Source organism: Phyllobates terribilis, unplaced genomic scaffold (genome assembly GCF_046119375.1).
Source record: "Phyllobates terribilis strain yellow unplaced genomic scaffold, ASM4611937v1 Scaffold_4__5_contigs__length_816908805, whole genome shotgun sequence".
In the NCBI taxonomy this organism is placed as follows: Eukaryota; Metazoa; Chordata; class Amphibia; order Anura; family Dendrobatidae; genus Phyllobates; species Phyllobates terribilis.
The window spans coordinates 106,499,159-106,517,986 of record NW_027362764.1 but is presented as its reverse complement, the minus strand read 5'-3'; the positions used below and the strand labels follow the sequence as shown (position 1 = coordinate 106,517,986).

At 39.8% G+C, this 18,828-nt stretch overlaps 1 protein-coding gene across 4 annotated transcripts in view; it reads left to right on the top strand.

Moving 5' to 3' along the window:
- Positions 1-10,062, top strand: part of WDR37 (WD repeat domain 37) — a 191,033-nt gene extending 180,971 nt beyond the window's left edge. For all 4 annotated transcript variants that reach the window (XM_073677655.1, XM_073677654.1, XM_073677652.1 and 1 more), the window contains one exon: positions 4,383-10,062. In XM_073677655.1, coding sequence (XP_073533756.1) covers positions 4,383-4,514 — 132 coding nt within the window. In that variant the 3' untranslated portion in view covers positions 4,515-10,062. The remainder of the gene's footprint in view (positions 1-4,382) is intronic.
- The last annotated feature ends 8,766 nt before the right edge of the window (positions 10,063-18,828 follow it).

Genomic DNA, 18,828 nt, shown 5'->3' with positions numbered 1-18,828 from the left:
AACATGTACACACTGTTAAATTTCTATGGTTTTACAAATGTCGGACGAACCTCTGGTCCTTAGAAGGTCTTAAAATTAGGAAGATATGACCTCTGATTAGCAACTGCACATTCTCAAGCATTGTGTGAAATATTAAGTACACACCATGATTCAGCTTGTAGAACCACCATTATCTGCAAAAACTTTAAGCGTTTTCTGGGTGACTTTATCCTCCTCTCACATCGCTCTGGAGGAATTTAGGTCGAGTCTTCTTTACAAGGTTGCTTAAGCTCATTGTGGTTTGTGGGCATTTGTTTATGCACTGATCTCTTAAGGTCCTGCACAGCATTTCAGTTGGGTTGAGGTGTGGACTTTGACTGGGCCTTTTTCAGCCATTATGATGTTGACTTGGTTGTGTACTTTGTTGCATGCCCCGTTTCGGTCAAGCTTTAGCTTTTTGATACATTGTCTCATTTTTGACTCTTGAATACTTTGGTATACAGAGAAATTCATAGTTGTCTCAGTGTCTGCAAGTTGCCCAAGTCCTGTGGATGCAAAACTTGCCAAAACCATCCCTCCTCCACCACGGTGATTGACAGTTGGTATGAGGTGTTTGTGCAGTTGTGTTTAGGAGATTTTTGAGACGTCTTCTTCTGGCAACCCTTCCAAATGAGCCGTACTTGTTTCATCTTTTTCAAACTGTACTGTTGTGAACTTAAATATTTAACATTTTGAGGCCTTTAGAGTCTGAGCTGGAGCTCTTGTTTTTGTTTTTTTTTGTTTGTTTTTTTGCAGTTTCTCTGAGCATTGTGTAGTTTGACCTTGGAGTGAATGTACTGAGCAATCCACACCTGTGAAGATTTTCAACTGTCTTAAATGTTTACCACTTGTGAATAATCTTTCTCACTGTAGAATGATGGACCACAAATTGTTTGGAAATGGTCATATAACTCTTCCTAGATTGACCTGTAGCAACAATCGCTTCTCTTAGATCATTGTTGTCTTTTCTCTTTGGCCTTGTGTTAACGCAGCTGAATACTCCAGACCAACAAGCTGCCAAAATGTCTGCTTTTATAGAGCTGGTCACAGTTACTGATGAACAGTTTATCAAAGACCTCTGATTGGCTGCATCTGGTTGCTGCTTACCCTCCTAATCCCTGTTATAACAGAGTGTACTTAATTTTTTACATATTGCTTCTGCATTTTGGCCTTGTTTTATTAAATCAATAATCACACAGTGTAATTTGGTATCTGTTGCTGTTTGTCTTTTGTTCTATGTACCTAATTTTAAGATGTTCTAATGGCCTGATCTTTTGTTTGTTTTTAATGTCCTGATTAGGGATGAGCGGACCCGTTGAAGTTTGGGTTCTGGTACCCGACCGGACTTTAGTCCAACGGTAAAATGGATTTCCAGGAGAAGTCCGTATTCAGAGTTCAGCATCGGACACTAAGTGTCCGTTACGAACCCTGAAATTTACAGTTAGGGTTCTCTCCTCTCTAGTCCTGATACGCAGCGCTATAGAATTCAAATAGGGTGAACTTTAGTTTTTTCTCGTTATTGTATTACTCAATCTCTTCATAGACGTTGTTCTTTTTCTAATTCTATATGGTCTTTTATTTAGTGACACTCACTTGTAACGCCACCACCATCTGGCTCAGGTGCTCTTCAGTGATTTTCAGGTGCTTTTCCATGTCTTCAGGTCCTCTTCAGTCCAGTGCCCAAGGCACTGACTTCTGAGGCGTTGTGACATACAGTACAGACCAAAAGTTGGGACACACCTTCTCATTTAAAGATTTTTCTGTATTTTCATGACTTTGAAAATTGTGCATTCACACTGAAAGCATCAAAACTATGAATTAACACATGTGGAATTATATACTTAACAAAAAAGTGTGAAACAACTGAAAATATGTCTGATATTCTAAGTTCTTCAAAGTAGCCACCTTTTGCTTTGATGACTGCTTTGTACACTCTTGGCATTCTCTTGATGAGCTTCAAGAGGTAGTCACCGGAAATGGTTTTCACTTCACAGGTGTGCCCTGTCAGGTTTAATAAGTGGGATTTCTTGCCTTATAAATGGGGTTGGGACCATCAGTTGTGTTGTGCAGAAGTCAGGTGGATACACAGCTGATAGTCCTACTGAATAGACTGTTAGCTGCTTTTTTTCTTGCCATAATACAAATTCTAAGTAAAGAAAAACGAGTGGCCATCATTACTTTAAGAAATGAAGGTCAGTCAGTCTGAAAAATTGGGCAAACTTTGAAAGTGTCCCCAAGTGCAGTTGCAAAAACCATCAAGCGCTACAAAGAAACTGGCTCACATGAGGACCGCCCCAGGAAAGGAAGACCAAGAGTCACCTCTGCTTCTGAGGATAAGTTTATCCGAGTCACCAGCCTCAGAAATCGCAGGTTAACAGCAGCTCAGATTAGAGACCAGGTCAAGGCCACACAGAGTTCTAGCAGCAGACACATCTCTACAACAAAAGTTAAGAGGAGACTTTATGAAGCAGGCCTTCATGGTAAAAAAGCTACTAGGAAACCACTGCTAAGGACAGGCAACAAGCATAAGAGACTTGTTTGGGCTAAAGAACACAAGGAATGGACATTAGACCAGTGGAAATCTGTGCTTTGGTCTGATGAGTCCAAATTTGAGATCTTTGGTTCCAACCACCGTGTCTCTGTGCGACGCAGAAAAGGTGAACGGATGGACTCTACATGCCTGGTTCCCACCGTAAAGCATAGAGGAGGAGGTGTAATGGTGTGGGGGGGCTTTGCTGGTGACACTGTTGGGGATTTATTCAAAATTGAAGGCATACTGAACCAGCATGGCTACCACAGCATCTTGCAGTGGCATGCTATTCCATCCGGTTTGCGTTTAGTTGGACCATCATTTATTTTTCAACAGGACAATGACCCCAAACACACCTCCAGGCTGTGTAAGGGCTATTTGACCAAGGAGGAGAGTGATGGGGTGCTACGCCAGATGACCTGGCCTCTACAGTTAACAGACCTGAACCCAATCGAGATGGTTTGGGGTGAGCTGGACCGCAGAGTGAAGGCAAAAGGGCCAACAAGTGCTAAGCATCTCTGGGAACTCCTTCAAGATTGTTGGAAGACCATTTCCGGTGACTACCTCTTGAAGCTCATCAAGAGAATGCCAAGAGTGTGCAAAGCAGTCATCAAAGCAAAAGGTGGCTACTTTGAAGAACCTAGAATATAAGACATATTTTCATTTGTTTCACACTTTTTTTAAGTATATAATTCCACATGTGTTAATTCATAGTTTTGATGCCTTCAGTGTGAATGTACAATTTTCATAGTCATGAAAATACAGAAAAATCTTTAAAAGAGAAGGTGTGTCCAAACTTTTAGTCTGTACTGTATGAGGCCTATTCAGCGCCGGGTCCTCTCCAGTGAATGTTAATGAAAAGTATGTGGAAGAGCACCTGGATATCACTGAAAAGGACCTATAGAGCACTGGACAGTGGGTTGTGGTGGGAGTAACGGGAGCCAAGAGATTATTATTATTAATTTTTTTTTTACAGCTTTCTAGAATTCTCCAAAATGACAGATTGAATAGTAAAAAAAAATCTAATTTATGGGAATCTGAACTTTTTATAAAACTTTCCTGAATTGAGAAGCAATTCTAGGTAATTAGTACATGTTAACGGGTAATTCCATGAAATTGGCAAAACAATTTTAATGGACTCAAACTAGGTAAAAAAAAAATAATAATCATAAAAAAAATTAATAAAAATAGTCTGTTTGTGACCAGCCTCAGACAGTTACTGGATAAGTGGGCATTTATGGTCTTTTGAGACATGACTGGGAGGTTGAGACCAGCAGGGACTAACTAAACATTGGAGCAGAAGCAGTGAGGAATGGGCGAAGATAAATACTGCTACACTTTATTTTAAATAATTTCTTGGAAAGCCCCTTGAAATGTCAGCATTATTTTTCTGGCTGGAAAATTCTGAAACTTCTGTAAAAAATTTAAGGTTGTATATATTTTATATTTCATGTTTCTGTGCATTTTTGCATTAGTTTTATACATTTTCTTTCAAATTCTTCATTCATGATGACCGACTTATTTGATTTAATCAACTTATGGCCATTCCTGTTGTTTGTACTTGTGTTTCAAATCTAGCAAGCCCTAGTCATGGCTCCAGCATCTATAGTCGATTTATGACCAGTCATTACATTCGTTTTCTGTCTTTTATGCTTTTTGCTCCAACACCTAAAAACGTTAACAAATGTGCCTCTTCCACATTTAACGAGTACGACACTCAATTCTCCTAGATGAAAACGCTCTTTTTACCTACTAAACACTTTACATGGATATTCTGTTGAGTTTCTGTCTTTTTTATTTTGTGTCTTACCCTTTAAAAACTTTGACTCTTCAGGGCCACCGTAGAATGGTCTGCTGCTCCGCTTGGAGTGAAGATCACCCAACGTGCAATCTCTTCACTTGTGGCTTTGATCGCCAGGCCATAGGATGGAACATAAACATCCCTGCATTGCTGCAAGAGAAATAATCCTAAGAAGACATAAAAATGTATATGTATTGGTTGAATTTTTGCATTTTTACCATGGACGTTTTCCATCAGCGGAGGTGTTTACCAGCCAGCTGCCATTGTGAGATCCCCCCCCCCCCCCCCCAAAAAAAAAGAGTGCTTTGTCAGTGTGTTCTCATTCTGCATGATTCAACTAGGGAAAACCAGACAAGGGAGAGTCCTGTTCCCTGAGTTTTAATGATGAAATATTTCTTTGGGATCCCATCACCGAAAAGCGTGATCTTTATTTTTCAACCACAGCACATTATAGTGCTTATTACTTGTCACGATCAAATGTAGATGTGCAGTAGGGCATTACATTACCGTTATATAAATGTGAATCTCATGTAATTGTTGTGAAGGATGTAATAGTCTGCTGCATTTATACATAGGCAAATCTGCCTGCTGTACAAAGTAAAATAGGCATAAAAGTAAATTAAAAACTGTTACAGAAATAAACTATGAAATGGAGTGTATATTCCACTCATGCCATAGTTCAGCATTACATAATGAATGCACCATAAAGCATTTGCTGGTATTATTTTTCTCCTTTTTGAGTTAAGCTTTAGCATTTTATCTTTGTTTTTTTTAAATGTGTATATTTTTATTCTGTTCTGTTGAGCCAGAATTGTAGGTATGGTGACTTCTGCAGTTCATTGTTCTGTTATTGTATGGGCAGTAGACGTTAAAGCAGAGGTTGACTTTTGGCTATGATTTACTTTACGTGTAGATATAACAATCTTGATATGATTGTTTGGGATTAAAAAAAATAGGTTCTGCCATTTTTATTTTCCCAGAAATGCCACCAATTTTGTCTGATATTGCAGTTCAGTTTTGTTCTAATGACAAAGGATGACCTGCAATTCCAGAGGGATGCTATCTCTGGAATAAAGCAAACCTTTTTTTAATCCTAAACAACCCGTTTAACTTTGGCAATAATTTATTTTAATTGCATTTATCATATGTTTAGTTACAACTTGTATTATACCCCAGAGCTGCATTCATAATTCTACTGGTTGGTCAGTATTAAGTGATAGCCCAACTGTGTAAGGAAATAATAATGTGGCAAAATGCACACCGCATTAGTGGCCACTGTCGAGTGTATACACTTTTGAAGAATATGGTTAACGTTTGCAATAGTTTGTAGCACCTGTCTATCATACGAACCCCATGCCAGAAAAATATTAAATAAACGGTATGCAGATACATATCGGCAAGAGGGGAGGTCAATAGAAAAATTAAAGCATACGCCTTTATGGAAATCCACAGGATAGGTGACTGATGTGAGATTGCTGGTGGTCGGACACCCGGCTCCTCCGACTGACCAGCTGCTATCTGCTTCGGGAGTGACTGGATATAAGCAATGTTCAGGCCAGAACACAGCAGCTCTGTTCATCACTGCCGAGGACTACACTTTATCTCCCATTCATTTGAATGAAAGATAAGTGTCAGTTTTAAGCTGATCTGTGGCAGTGTCGGTCCTCGGACCTTCACCAATCTCTTATTGATTACTTATCCAAAGGACAGGTCAACTATTGTTAAGGAGAACCTGTCACAAGTTTCATGAGCAGCGTGAAATCAGACTCTGGCTGCACGATTGTAGCTCTGAAATGGTTTTAGAGTAGACATATTTTTAAAAAAGCTGCCCGGGGGCTATCTGACCTGAATGACTAATCGGAGGCAGGTCCATGTTGGCTCTTCCCTGCCTTGCTCCAGGAGGATGTTTGATCTCTCCCTATGTGTGTACATAAGGAGAGACTCGTCAGCCAACTGGAGCAAGGCAAGAAGCCGGCCATGGACCTGCCTCACTCATCATCCAAGACACATAATCGCCAGCCATCTACTCTGAAACACCGTAGTGTTTCAGGCAAAATTTTCCTGGAGATAATGAATCAGATTTCCTGGCTGGGCAGTATGAATCAGACTCTGGTTGCATGATTTCAGCCAGTTATGAATTACTCTGAAATGGTTTGGAGTAGACATACTTTGAAAAGCCGGCCGGGGACTCTGTCTTGGGTGACTGATCAGAGGCAGGTCTCTGTCGGCTTTTCCGTGCCTTGCTCCAGGACACCATTGCGCCTCTCCCTATATGTGTATATAAGGAGGGTCTCGTCTGTTAATTGGAGCAAGGCAAGGAGAAGCCAGCCACGTACCTGCTTATGATTAGTCATCAAAGACACATAGTCCCCGGCCGGCTTTACAAAGTATGTCTACTCTGAAACACCACCGTGTCTTAGAGTAAAACATGCCTGGCTGTAATTACGCAGCCAGTAATTCCTGCAGCTTGAATATGATAACCAGTTCTCTTTAAATCTTGGATTTTAATGTTGTGTGATGTAAAAGCTACATGTCTCAGAATAGAAATCAGCAGATTATGCCCTATACAAACACTGAACCAGCAGAGGTCATCAGGAGATATGAGATCAGTAGCCTTCAGAATGCAGATCTGGGGATTGGACGTTAAAAAGTTTTGTACATTTACAAATGTTATATATTATAAAGATTGTCTACATGTAAACTGAAGTATGGTTTGCAAAAGTGAATCTCTCTAAGTCTACTTCACAGCTCCAAAATCTGTTTCCTGTGCTCAGGTGTACTGGGACTTCCACGTCAGCCAAAGTGGCGCACGATGTCCATGCATTTAGAGTTGAAATGATAATCTCTTAGGAGATTTTTTTTTTGTAAAAAATTGACATCAGACGCACAATGTGACTTTCAATCACCAAAATATTAAAGCACTTTAGCTCCGAGATGCCGTTCTGAACAATTTGTAACACTCTCAAATACAATTTTCAGTGACTGTGATTTGACCTTCTTAGGAATGACAACATTTACAGCAATTTTCCAAAAATAAAATGGGATTGAATTTTTTTTTTCCCCCCCAAAAAAATATTTAAAAACTATTAAATCTTTGTATTTACATTGCTTCGCTGGTATTGTTGTTATATGAAATTGTTGCCTCTCTTAAAAATATATGAATTGATGATTAATTTTGCTAACTGGTGCAGTTGACTTGCCACTAAGAGATAATCGTCAGCAATAACTCGGCCGGCTTTCCTTTTGCACATGAATAAATTTATAATAACACTCCAGGAAAAGTCTATGTAAATCTTCTAAAAGTTATCTGTATTATATATGTATATGTATTGATGTATAAGTCATGTGTCATTTTGAAGAAGCGCATCCACATGACTCAAAGTTCAACAAGGTCGTGAAAGCCAGTGTAGCCGCCAGCAAATCCAAAAGTTCTGTTTATCTGTTATTAAAACTTTTCCGTTACTCCCTTTGAATAAGTTCCCCAAAATATTAAACTATGTGGGAACCTTTTATTGGCGGTGGGATCCACGGACCTATCTGCTTTCTGTGTATTGACTAACCCTAACTTTTTATGTGCGTCCGTTTTGAAGCCATTGTCCGCCTTAATGCTAACTCTATGGTGGTCTCTGCTGGTTTTTGTTTACTTTTTCTGAAGTGGTGATGAGTTGTACATCCACATGACCTCTGCAGCCAGTCAGTAGCATCAGCATTGATTGGCTGCAGCGGTCATATGGATATGTGACATCACCACTGCTGGACAAGTAAACAAAAGCCTCATGGAGCAACTGAAGCATTGATGCTGGATCGGCAAGTGGATTTAACAGGCAACTTTTTTTTTTTTTAAATTTTATAACATTTATTGCAGTTTTCATTAATTTCTAAAATTATCTGACAACCCTGTAATGAGAGTTTTGTTATCCATTATATAATATGAGCTGCCAGTGTAGCCGGTCAGTGCCAAACACCAGGCTTAGAAATATTCTTTTGTATACTTAAGAAATGTTACATAGAAAAAGCACACTTTTTAGTTTACCTTTCAAAGACTGCCCGCCCTCACCTTAATAATGCCTATATCCCAATCTAGGTATGTCTGAGTATATCTATAAGGGCTAGAAACCTCAACCCCATGTGAAAAATTAATTTGATTAAGGGATGACTCAGATGGCCGTGTAACTCGAACAAGGATCGTAACGCAATGCTCGGACTGGCCAGTGGCTCTCCTGAACCGAGCATGACAGCATGTATTTCTATGCAGTTATCATGCTCCGGCCAGCAGAGCCAACGGCCACCAGTCCGAGCACTGCGTTGCAATCCTCGTCCGGGTTATACGACCGTCTGACTTCTTCCCTTGCCCATATATCCATTGTTTTGAGCAAACATTTGCTCTGATAATGAAGTTGAAGTGCAGATGAAGTTCTATAATTTTGGAAAGAGTGATGATTGCCCCTTAAATTTAGAAACAAAAATATCAATAAAGCAGTGTAACAACATCCGGGAGATTCTTCAATAATACTTCTTCATATTGTCATGTGATGAAGACCCCTGTGTGGGTAGAAACATTGTGGTGTCTGGAAACCTGCCAATAAAATAAATTCTGACACTTTATTGAAGAACCCCCTAGATGCCATCATGCTGATTTATGGGAATATTTTTGGACCAAGTGGATTTCTGAGCTTTGTAAGTTTTTAATCTTATTTGACTACTACTTGTACTAAAGTGAGTGTGTGCTTTTTAATTTTTTAGAGGGAATGCAGTTTTTTTTTGTCTAGAAACTGGTAATATTAATTTGGATTTCTCCTATTCCTTTCCGAATTAATAGGCATCCCTTGAATAGAAAGAATAGGAAAGAATGTATGTCCTGAAGACTTAGTATTGCTTTAAGAACAGTATAAAGGCTATAGTATAGAAAGTCATCTTAATTTTTCGAATACCTGATGAAAATTCATCTCTGCTTTTTGTGTAAGAATATCTGTCATTACCAGACAAACTTCTTAATGAACTATATATACCCTTCTATAACTTGGAAGATTCCCATGGCGATTAGTAAATTGGAGTAGGGGGTAAGTTTCTTTTTTGTTTTTTTTTCTCCGTAGAGGAATATTCGGATCAGACACGTAAATATCACCTGTTTGAATTCTGGTTTCCATGCCCTTATAGCAGTCATCAGGAGATTTTACAGATAGCCCCATAAACATTTGTTAGGGTGCTTTGAACATTGCGTTTTGGCACCCATTCTTTGGTCCCGTCAGGGCTTACGTCTGACCCTCCCGCGAAATATTAATGTCATCAACATATGAAGCCCAAGGTTTTAGCTAAATAATTTTTTTTTTTTGCATTGCTCATTGGATAGAAAGCTTGTGCCAATCATTAACATCCACATTGGTTTCTTAACTTATACAAGTCCCTTGTCCAACATTGTATAAAGAAAATATTTCCATCTGTATATTAGTGATCCCCCATGTTCGCCTAGTATTGTTTTCTAATATTGTTGAGCACATTTTGGTAAATTCTTGTGTATTGGGAGGTATGGGGTTAACAGAAGTACAAATGTCGATGATCATCTAGTTTCTCCTTGATGAAATATAATAAAGAAAAAAATAAAAACATTTCGTAGATGAATAGCCATGAGATGACAGTACACGTTCTTCCCTGTTTGACATTTAAATTGAATGTTTGTGTCTCTTTCTTAAATAAAAGAATTATTTAAAAAAAATGAATGTTTGTTCAATGGTTTCCGGCTATAATTAAAGCAATGGGCTCATGCGGAAAACAAGTTTAATTTTAAAGTTTTATTGTCGTCAGCATGTCTCCTCCATGGTGTAACATGCCTGTACTACTACTTTTTAATTTATTGATGAGATATCTGGGCTAGTGTATATGGACCAAAATCCATAGGTGCACAGCTAGTATATATTTTCACGTACAATATCAATTGCAAATATATGAGCCAATGCCAAAGAACACTAGAGAAAATGCTTATAATCACCGGTGAGGCTGATGTGTTCTTATTTACAGCTGCTTTCGAAATTTGAGAGCTACAATCTGCTTGAATCATTTTGACAGCTGCCTGGTTTTTCGTTTTCATATGGTCTTATTCAGACTAGCGTATAGCCAGAATTAAAGCATCACTTCTGCACTTTTTTATTTTTTATTTCACCACTGGAGTGAAGTAACTAATGTCTGTTCATTGCCCCTAGTAATATACTTACCAGCTGCTGTCTTCTGCTCTTCTCAGCGCCTCTCCGGTCCCATATAGCCATCTTGTGACCGTAGCTCCTGACTAACCAGAAGTGAAAGCTGTCACAAGCTTTCTGTAAATCTGAGATCCTCAATCTGGCTCGCTTACATTGAGAAGTGACTTCCGGTTCCTCCCAGCGATCCGGCAGGTCACAAATTGCAGAGACTACCTTAGCAGCGTTGAGAACAGTAGAAGACTACAACGTCTGGTAGGCATATCATATGCAGGGGAACTTAAATTAGCAGTGAAATAAAAAAGAAGCCAATGCTGGAGTGGTGCTTTAATGTCTTGACCACGCGTTTCGTGATCTGTACTAGAAGCCTAGCTAGATAGGCTCATATGATGCTGTTTGTTCAGGGATTGCGGCTGTTACACAGACCATTTAAAATGTCAGCTATATGAATCGTGAATAAGGCCTTAGATCTCATTCAGACGTCCGTAATGTTTCTCGTACATAAAAATGGTCTGAGTTTCATCGGCGTCTGGTCAGTGTGTCAGTTTTTACAATCAGTGTTGTGACACTGATGGGAGAAAAAAATAAAATTACAGGGTTTCTCCTACACATTGCAAGGTTAATCATGGATAGCACACAGAATGCACACAGTGCCATCACACAGTTTTTGTATGGGAAGTTATATATCAAGAGGAAACCGAGTTATAAAGGCTGAAAATACATATTTTATTCTAGACGTCAAAATAAATGATTTTTTACACACACAGAATGACAGCAACAATTGTGCAGCAGCTGAGTCCATTAGCCCAAAATAACTACCTGATAAAAGATCTGTTTATAAATCGCTGCTAACCGTTCATAAAGTGCAGCGCAGGTAGGGCAAAGGCTGATATTCATGATAAGAATATGCCTAGAAAGAATGTATCCAGAACATCAGTGTTCCCATTTCCCATTAGTTGGGCATAGTATCATAAAAAAATGACAGTCTTACGAAATGTAAGGGCTCTGGGCAGGCATGCGGCACACCAGGCGCAGTGGTTTTACCCTGACGCGCGTTTCGCTGCATCCACGGCTGCTTTCTCAAGGGGCAGTCCATATATAATTTTTAGGGCTATATTCATTCTTGTATGGGAAGTTGTAGTCCATGCCTTGGATCAAAAATGGACATGTTGCTGAGATTTTTTTGCAGACCACTCAGGCGGCAATAAAAATCACAGACATGCGATATGCAAACAGCTCCTTTGACTGCGTGTTCAATCTGTGAAAAGCACAGCACACGGATGTTTGATTTTTCCATCGACTTTCCATACAGTGTTTTCTGAAATCTCAGTGCTTAAGGTATAGAAGCCCAATAAATCAGCGTGAAGGTTCCTCTTTTACCCATTTTGATCTTAGGGCCAGATAAAGTATAAATTAACTTATACTAGCAAGCTGGTGTATAAATCCGTGTCAGAATGGCTGTATAAGCCTCAATTTTTTTCCTCCCAACGTTAAAATTAGGATTTAATGAGTACAGCTAGAGACCACCTAATATCGAGAGGATACCGCTGTTCTGAGATGAATTTTTAATTTGGCTCAACCAACCTTAACAGGTTTAAATACCAAAATATATTCAGTTTATATTGTGAAATCTGATCACAGATACTCTTTAAAAACACACAAAGACTGATGTAACTATTTTTTGGGGTGCTTTTCCCAACTCCTCCTTGTCCATACAGCATGCCAGTAGAAGTTAGAACTGAAAATTGCTAGTGCAGCCGTGTCCTCTTCCCCTTGCAATTGTCAGTGTGAAAGCTGCTTAGCCCAGCGGTACAATACACCTTTCTTTATTTGCCATTTACTACTTGTGATATTGAGATAAAGATTCCTCCTTATTTATTTTTGTAGACCGTTCGGCCACCAGAAATTTTTAGCAATTTGTGACCCTAACAAAATAAGATACACTTCTACAAAAACAAAACTTAAAATTCCACCCATGATATTGTACAATATCTTCTATTAGGTTTCTAAATTCTATTTGACTATTTTTCCAAAAATGAAAGTTTTTTTGCATTTCTCTTTTAGGGGCAGCTAATTTGACTTGGTTTTAATGGGTGTATAGTTACCTCTGATGGATAGATATGGGGCAGATAAGAGACTAGCATTATACTTATTGACTTGTTATTGGTAAAAAAAAAAAAGTGTGAATGCATATTCACATGCAGCAGACTCAACACAGAAATATCCTTGGCTGAAAGTCCGTTCCATTCGTTTAATGGACTGATTCGGAAGCAAGATTTTTTTTTTTCCTCCTGCAAACCACATGTGAATGTATCACGTATATATAACCTAAAATGTTCTGACGGGATGTAGGACATAGTTTTGTCTTTTGCAGTTGGTAAAATCTATAGTCAGCCCACATGTTCATCTTGCTCATTACAATATAGAATTTCTAAGGTTTTTTCATATAAGCTATTTTTTTTTAATGTCTAGAATGGTTCTAGAATATCTAAATATGTTGCTGTTTTAATATATATCAAATCATTTAATTCAGACAGAAATATCTGTAAGGGCGCATTTGTCTGTATGCGTTGTCTTATTGTAATCCTGTAATGTAAATCTGAGTTTCATGTTGATGTGATACAATTTTGGTTACATTTTTAAAATAAATGGATTCATCTGTGCAATTTGAGGCTTTTTTTGTGACGATCGTGGAGTAATTATTATTGGCGATCAGTTTCTAATTTATCACCAATAGGCGGCACTAGAGGTCAGGTCCTCTACTCTCCATAAGTAGAAAACTTACCCCTTAGATCCCAGTCTTAGCCTCTCACCCAGCCAAATAAGATCCCATACTTTGCACTGACGAGGGGCAATACCCCAAAACAGTGTCTGTAGATTGAGATGCTGATTTGGGTTTTATCCTAAGTCATATGGCAAGGCTCGTTAAAGAATCGATATTGACATGTAGGATTGCTACTTCCAATAGGTGGCGCTAGAGTTCAAGTCCTCTTCCTCTCTGAAGAGACAATTTGTATATTTCATTTATCACCAGAAATTATCAATGGCTTATTAGATGATCTAATGTACAGTACAGACCAAAAGTTTGGACACACCTTCTCATTTAAAGATTTTTCTGTATTTTCCTCAGTATGAAAATTGTACATTCACACTGAAGGCATCAAAACTATGAATTAACACATGTGGAATTATATACTTAACAAAAAAGTGTGAAACAACTGAAAATATGTCTTATATTCTAGGTTCTTCAAAGTAGCCACCTTTTGCTTTGATGACTGCTTTGCACACTCTTGGCATTCTCTTGATGAGCTTCAAGAGGTAGTCACCGGAAATGGTTTTCACTTCACAGGTGTCCCCTGTCAGGTTTAATAAGTGGGATTTCTTGCCTTATAAATGAAGTTGGCACCATCAGTTGTGTTGTGCAGAAGTCTGGTGGATACACAGCTGATAGTCCTACTGAACAGACTGTTAGCTGCTTTTTTCTTGCCATAATACAAATTCTAAGTAAAGAAAAATGAGTGGCCATCATTACTTTAACAAATGAAGGTCAGTCAGTGCGAAAAATTGGGAAAACTTTGAAAGTGTCCCCAAGTGCAGTTGCAAAAACCATCAAGCGCTACAAAGAAACTGGCTCACATGAGGACCACCCCAGGAAAGGAAGACCAAGAGTCACCTCTGCTTCTGAGGATAAGTTTATCCAAGTCACAAGCCTCAGGAATCGCAGGTTAACAGCAACTCGGATTAGAGACCAGGTCAATGCCACACAGAGTTCTAGCAGCAGACACATCTCTACAATAACTGTTAAGAGGAGACTTTGTGCAGCAGGTCTTCATGGTAAAATAGCTGCTAGGAAACCACTGCTAAGGACAGGCAACAAGCATAAGAGACTTGTTTGGACTAAAGAACACAAGGAATGGACAGTAGACCAGTGGAAATCTGTGCTTTGGTCTGAGGAGTCCAAATTTGAGTTCTTTGGTTCCAACCACCGTGTCTTTGTGCGACGCAGAAAAGGTGAACGGATGGACTCTACATGCCTGGTTCCCACCGTGAAGCATGGAGGAGGAGGTGTGATGGTGTGGGGGTGCTTTGCTGGTGACACTGTTGGGGATTTATTCAAAATTGAAGGCATACTAAACCAGCATGGCTACCACAACTGCTTGCAGCGGCATGCTATTCCATCCGGTTTGCGTTTAGTTGGACCATCATTTATTTTTCAACAGGACAATGACCCCAAACACACCTCCAGGCTGTGTAAGGGCTATTTGACCAAGAAGGAGAGTGATGAGTGCTATGCCAGATGACCTGGCCTCCACAGTCACCAGACCTGAACCCAATGGGGTGAGCTGGACCGCAGAGTGAAGGCAAAAGGGCCAACAAGTGCTAAGCATCTCTGGGAACTCCTTCAAGATTGTTGGAAGACCATTTCCGGTGACTACCTCTTGAAGCTCATCAAGAGAATGCCAAGAGTGTGCAAAGCAGTCATCAAAGCAAAAGGTGGCTACTTTGAAGAACCTAGAATATAAGACATATTTTCATTTGTTTCACACTTTTTTGTTAAGTATATAATTCCACATGTGTTAATTCATAGTTTTGATGCCTTCAGTGTGAATGTACAATTTTCATAGTCATGAAAATACAGAAAAATCTTTAAATGAGAAGGTGTGTCCAAACTTTTGGTCTGTACTGTATGACTGTTGGGTCTGTTTCTGGGTTTTCGGTATGTTAGAATGAGGCAAAAGAAAAATTGCTACTTTTATGCTGTTTGAACTCGCCTTATTGATTCTTTCCGATAACTATATGTAACACCCCTTTAAGCCGCCTCTGTGGGCAGGGTGTTTGGAAGTTCTCACCTCAATATAGCTCTGTGTTTCCACCGAATCTTGCTGGGAGTTGTAGTGGGATGCAGGAGGGTTTTCCTCTTCTGCCTGGGGTCGACTTAGGAAACCCCTGTACACACTCCTTTATACACTCTCAAAAAGATGAGGTTGAAAACTCAAAACAGATTTATTGTGGTGGGAGATAATTGGTAAGGGGGATGTCAGGTAACAATGAAATAACAGTACTCACTATATATTTATAATATACACCGCGTGCAGAATTATTAGGCAAATGAGTATTTTGATCAAATGATATTTTTTATACATGTTGTCCTACTCCAAGCTGCATAGGCTTGAGAATCAACTACCAATTAAGTAAATCTGGTGATGTGCATCTCTGTAATGAGGAGGGGTGTTGACTAATGACATCAACACCCTATATAAGGTGTGCTTAATTATTAGGCAACTTCCTTTCCTTTGGCAAAATGGGTCAGAAGAGAGATTTGAAGGGCTCTGAAAAGTCCAAAATTGTGAGATGTCTTGCAGAGGGATGCAGCAGTCTTGAAATTTCCAAACTTTTGAAGCGTGATCACCGAACAATCAAGCGTTTCATGACAAATAGCCAATAGGGTCACAAGAAGCGCGTTGGCCAAAAAAGGCGCAAAATAACTGCCCATGAATTGAGGAAAATCAAGCGTGAAGCTGCCAAGATGCCATTCGCCACCAGTTTTGCCATATTTCAGAGCTGCAACGTTACTGGAGTATCAAAAACCACAAGGTGTGCGATACTCAGGGACATGGCCAAGGTAAGGAAGGCTGAAAAACGACCACCTTTGAACAAGAAACATAAGATAAAACGTCAAGAATGGGACAAGAAATATCTTAAGACTGATTTTTCAAAGGTTTTATGGACTGATGAAATGAGAGTGACTCTTGATGGGCCAGATGGATGGGCCAGAGGCTGAATCAGTAAAGGGCAGAGAGCTCCACTCCGACTCAGATGCCAGCAAGGTGGAGGTGGGGTACTGTTTTGGGCTGGTATCATCAAAGATGAACTTGTGGGACCTTTTCAGGTTGAGGATGGAGTGAAGCTCAACTCCCAGACCTACTGTCAGTTTCTGGAAGACAACTTCTTCAAGCAGTGGTACAGGAAGAAGTCGGTATCGTTCAAGAACAACATGATTTTCATGCAGGACAATGCTCCATCACATGCATCCAACTACTCCACAGCGTGCCTGGCCAGTAAAGGTCTAAAAGAAGAAAAAATAATGACATGGCCCCCTTGTTCACCTGATCTGAACCCCATAGAGCACCTGTGGTCCATCATAAAATGTGAGATCTACAGGGAGGTAAAACAGTACACCTCTCGGAACAGTGTCTGGGAGGCTGTGGTGGCTGCTGCACGCAATGTTGATTGAAAACAGATCAAGCAACTGACAGACTCTATGGATGGAAGGCTGTTGAGTGTCATCGTAAAGAAAGGTGGCTATAGTCATCACTAATTTTTTTTGTTTTTGCATGTCAGAAATGTTTATTTCTAAATTTTGTGCACTGATATTGGTTTACCTGGTGAAAATAAACAAGTGAGATGGGATTATATTTGGTTTTTATTAAGTTGCCTTATAACTCTGCACAGTAATAGTTACCTGCACAAACAGATATCCTCCTAAGATAGCCAAATCTAAAAAAAAACCCCACTCCAACTTCCAAAAATATTAAGCTTGGATATTTGAGTCTTTTGGGTTGATTGAGAACATAGTTGTTGATCAATAATAAATAATTCTGTAAAATACACACTATATATATATAGTGAGTACTGTTATTTCATTTCACTCCATATGGCCAAGATACGTCTTAACAATGAAATTATTAGATCTAAACTGTTTTGCTCAGCAACAAGTACTTACAAAAAACGAAGGTTTTTAGCGCATAAATTGGCCAATTCATGTGTGCCCATCAACCATCGCAAGGTAACCTCCCCCTGATGGGTAACTACTCTGCCTTCCATGCCAATTTTGGGCTACAAGCCTACAAATAAACGGAGAAACGTCTTCTTCTGGGCTAAAAACACCTACATTTAAAGGGCAAGCAGAGCTGTTTATACTTCACCTGCTGGTTAATGGGAGGAGTGCAGAATCAGGCAAGAGGCCAGAAGAAGACATGTTTGTCCCTTTAGTTGTAGCTCAACTCCCAGACCTACTGCCAGTTTCTGGAAGACAACTTCTTCAAGCAGTGGTACAGGAAGAAGTCGGTATCGTTCAAGAAAAACATGATTTTCATGCAGGACAATGCTCCATCACATGCATCCAACTATTCCACAGCGTGGCTGGCCAGTAAAGGTCTAAAAGAAGAAAAAATAATGACATGGCCCCCTTGTTCACCTGATCTGAACCCCATAGAGAACCTGTGGTCCATCATAAAATGTGAGATCTACAGGGAGGGAAAACAGTACACCTCTGGGAACAGTGTCTGGGAGGCTGTGGTGGCTGCTGCACACAATGTTGATCGAAAACAGATCAAGCAACTGACAGAATCTATGGATGGAAGGCTGTTGAGTGTCATCATAAAGAAAGGTGGCTATATTGATCACTATTTTTTTTTGGTTTTTGTTTTTGCATGTCAGAAATGTTTATTTGTAAAATTTGTGCACTGATATTGGTTTACCTGGTGAAAATAAACAAGTGAGATGGGATTATATTTGGTTTTTATTAAGTTGCCTAATAATTCTACACAGTAAGGGTATGTGCCCACGATGCAGAAATGCTCAGGATTTTTTCCTGAGCGTTTCTGCATCTCCCTGGCAGAAAAAAATTCATGCGGATTGTACATGCGTTTTTCCTGCCAGGGACATGCGGATGTGAAGCGTTCTTCACTTGCATTTCCGCATGCGGGTTGACAAGCGCTTTCCAAGCGATTTTAGCATCACTTGGAAAGTGCTTGACAACTTGGTCACACTATATAAATCCATGCAAACAGCATGGATTTATATAGTGTGACCCGAGAGAATGTCAAAAAATAAAAAAATATATATATACTTACCCTCCGATGGCCCGCGCTGTCTTGCTTCGCTCGGTGCCGGCAGCGGTACACTGAAGGACCTGCCGACGTCAGCGTCGCGTGACCCGTCACATGACTCTGACATCAGCGCAGGTCCTTCATTCCATCGCGAAGTGCCGGGAAGCAAGGAGGAGCGCAGCGCGGGCCGCCAGAAGGTAAGTATACATTTATTTTTTATTTTATTCATTTTTTACAGCTTTTTTAATGGTACCTGGGTGTGGATGAGACTCTCCTCTCCTCTCGTCTACACCCGGGTACCATCCGCACATTAGAACGCGCCAATTCCGCAAGTACAGATGCAGTCTTGCGGAATTGGCGCGTTCTAATGCAAGTCAATGGCGGCGAAAACGCAGCACTTCCGCAAAATAATTGGTAGTGCTGTGTTTTTTCCCACAATGATAATCCGCAGCGGAA